Here is a 1,049-nt window from a genome sequence, read left to right as displayed (position 1 = left end):
GGGTTTTTTTTTTTTTTTTTTTTTTTTTTCTGATTGCCGTTACTAATAGAATTGTTTGTTATTGTAAAAATTTAGTTGTGTAGCTAAATAATGGACATTGTTTCTGGTGAAATCCGAAGTTCTTGATTTATTGCAGGCCTATCTTTTTGTTGACCATGTCCCATCATTATGTTGGTTATGCGGAAGTTGTAAATGAAATGGAAGATGTAGACAATGATATGGATGATGAGTCCCGTGGCAGAGATTTTAGTGGCTCAGACTCTGATGTAAATGAATATGACTACATGGTTTGTTCAGAAGTTATACATGCAGACCAATCTTTTATGTCGCCCACAAGCTATCGAAGTGAATTATTTGTTTTTGCACTATTCTTCTCTGAGTGTTCCAATTTATCATGTCTGGTTGCTAACATTCTTCTATCTCTTTGCTATGTAGAACAATGGAAATCAAGATATTTCTGCTGCTCAAGTTAGGGGTGGCAGAGATATCCAAGGGATTCCCTGGGGACGTCTTGGCATAACAAGGGAGAGGTATAGGAAGAATAGATTAGAACAATACAAGAATTATGAAAACATACCTCGGTCTGGAGAGGGATTGGAGAAGGTAAAAAGTTTTGTTGTTCTGTTGTTCCTTCGACTATTTCATCTCTGCTTTTTTTATTCTTTTGTGCTCGTATTTGCTAATATTTAATTTGATGCCTTCTCCTTTTTTGTTTTAGGAATGCAAAATCACAAAGAGAGGGAACTCATATTATGAATTCAGGCGCAATTCGATGTCCGTGAAGTCGACAATTTTGCATTTCCAGGTCTGTAACAATTTTTAGCAGTGAAGTTATTTCATCTAGTGACCAGATTGTGCTTTGTCTCTCTATTCTTCTTTCGTTATTGGATATGTTAAATTGGATTTTTAATAGTCAGAAGTCTTCCTCTCAATTCCTTAACTAGAGCAATACAGTTATTGCTCAATAGTCTCTGTTAATCGAAAGTGGAATTCATCCTGTGTTTTTTCCTTTCCATTCACTCGGATTTCTTCCGTTTCATCGATTTTGT

General features: G+C 35.5%; 1 protein-coding gene across 3 annotated transcripts; it reads left to right on the top strand.

The window, feature by feature from the left end:
• Positions 1-9: 9 nt before the first annotated feature.
• Positions 10-1,023, top strand: LOC111387459. 3 transcript variants are annotated; one of them, XM_023012018.1, is made up of 3 exons: positions 10-345; positions 436-603; positions 719-1,023. In XM_023012018.1, exons 1-3 carry the CDS (start codon positions 271-273, stop codon positions 821-823), a joined length of 348 nt encoding a protein of 115 aa, XP_022867786.1. In that variant the 5' UTR covers positions 10-270; the 3' UTR covers positions 824-1,023. The 3 variants fall into 3 exon arrangements, with proteins under 3 accessions (XP_022867786.1, XP_022867785.1, XP_022867784.1); XM_023012017.1 differs by having other exon boundaries at positions 10-266; positions 719-1,020; XM_023012016.1 differs by having other exon boundaries at positions 10-287; positions 719-1,018.
• Positions 1,024-1,049: the final 26 nt, after the last annotated feature.

Source organism: Olea europaea, unplaced genomic scaffold, assembly GCF_002742605.1.
Source record: "Olea europaea var. sylvestris unplaced genomic scaffold, O_europaea_v1 scaffold40450, whole genome shotgun sequence".
Lineage (NCBI taxonomy): Eukaryota > Viridiplantae > Streptophyta > Magnoliopsida > Lamiales > Oleaceae > Olea > Olea europaea.
Note: the sequence above shows the minus strand (reverse complement) of the source record. Positions and strands in the feature narration are given on the sequence as shown.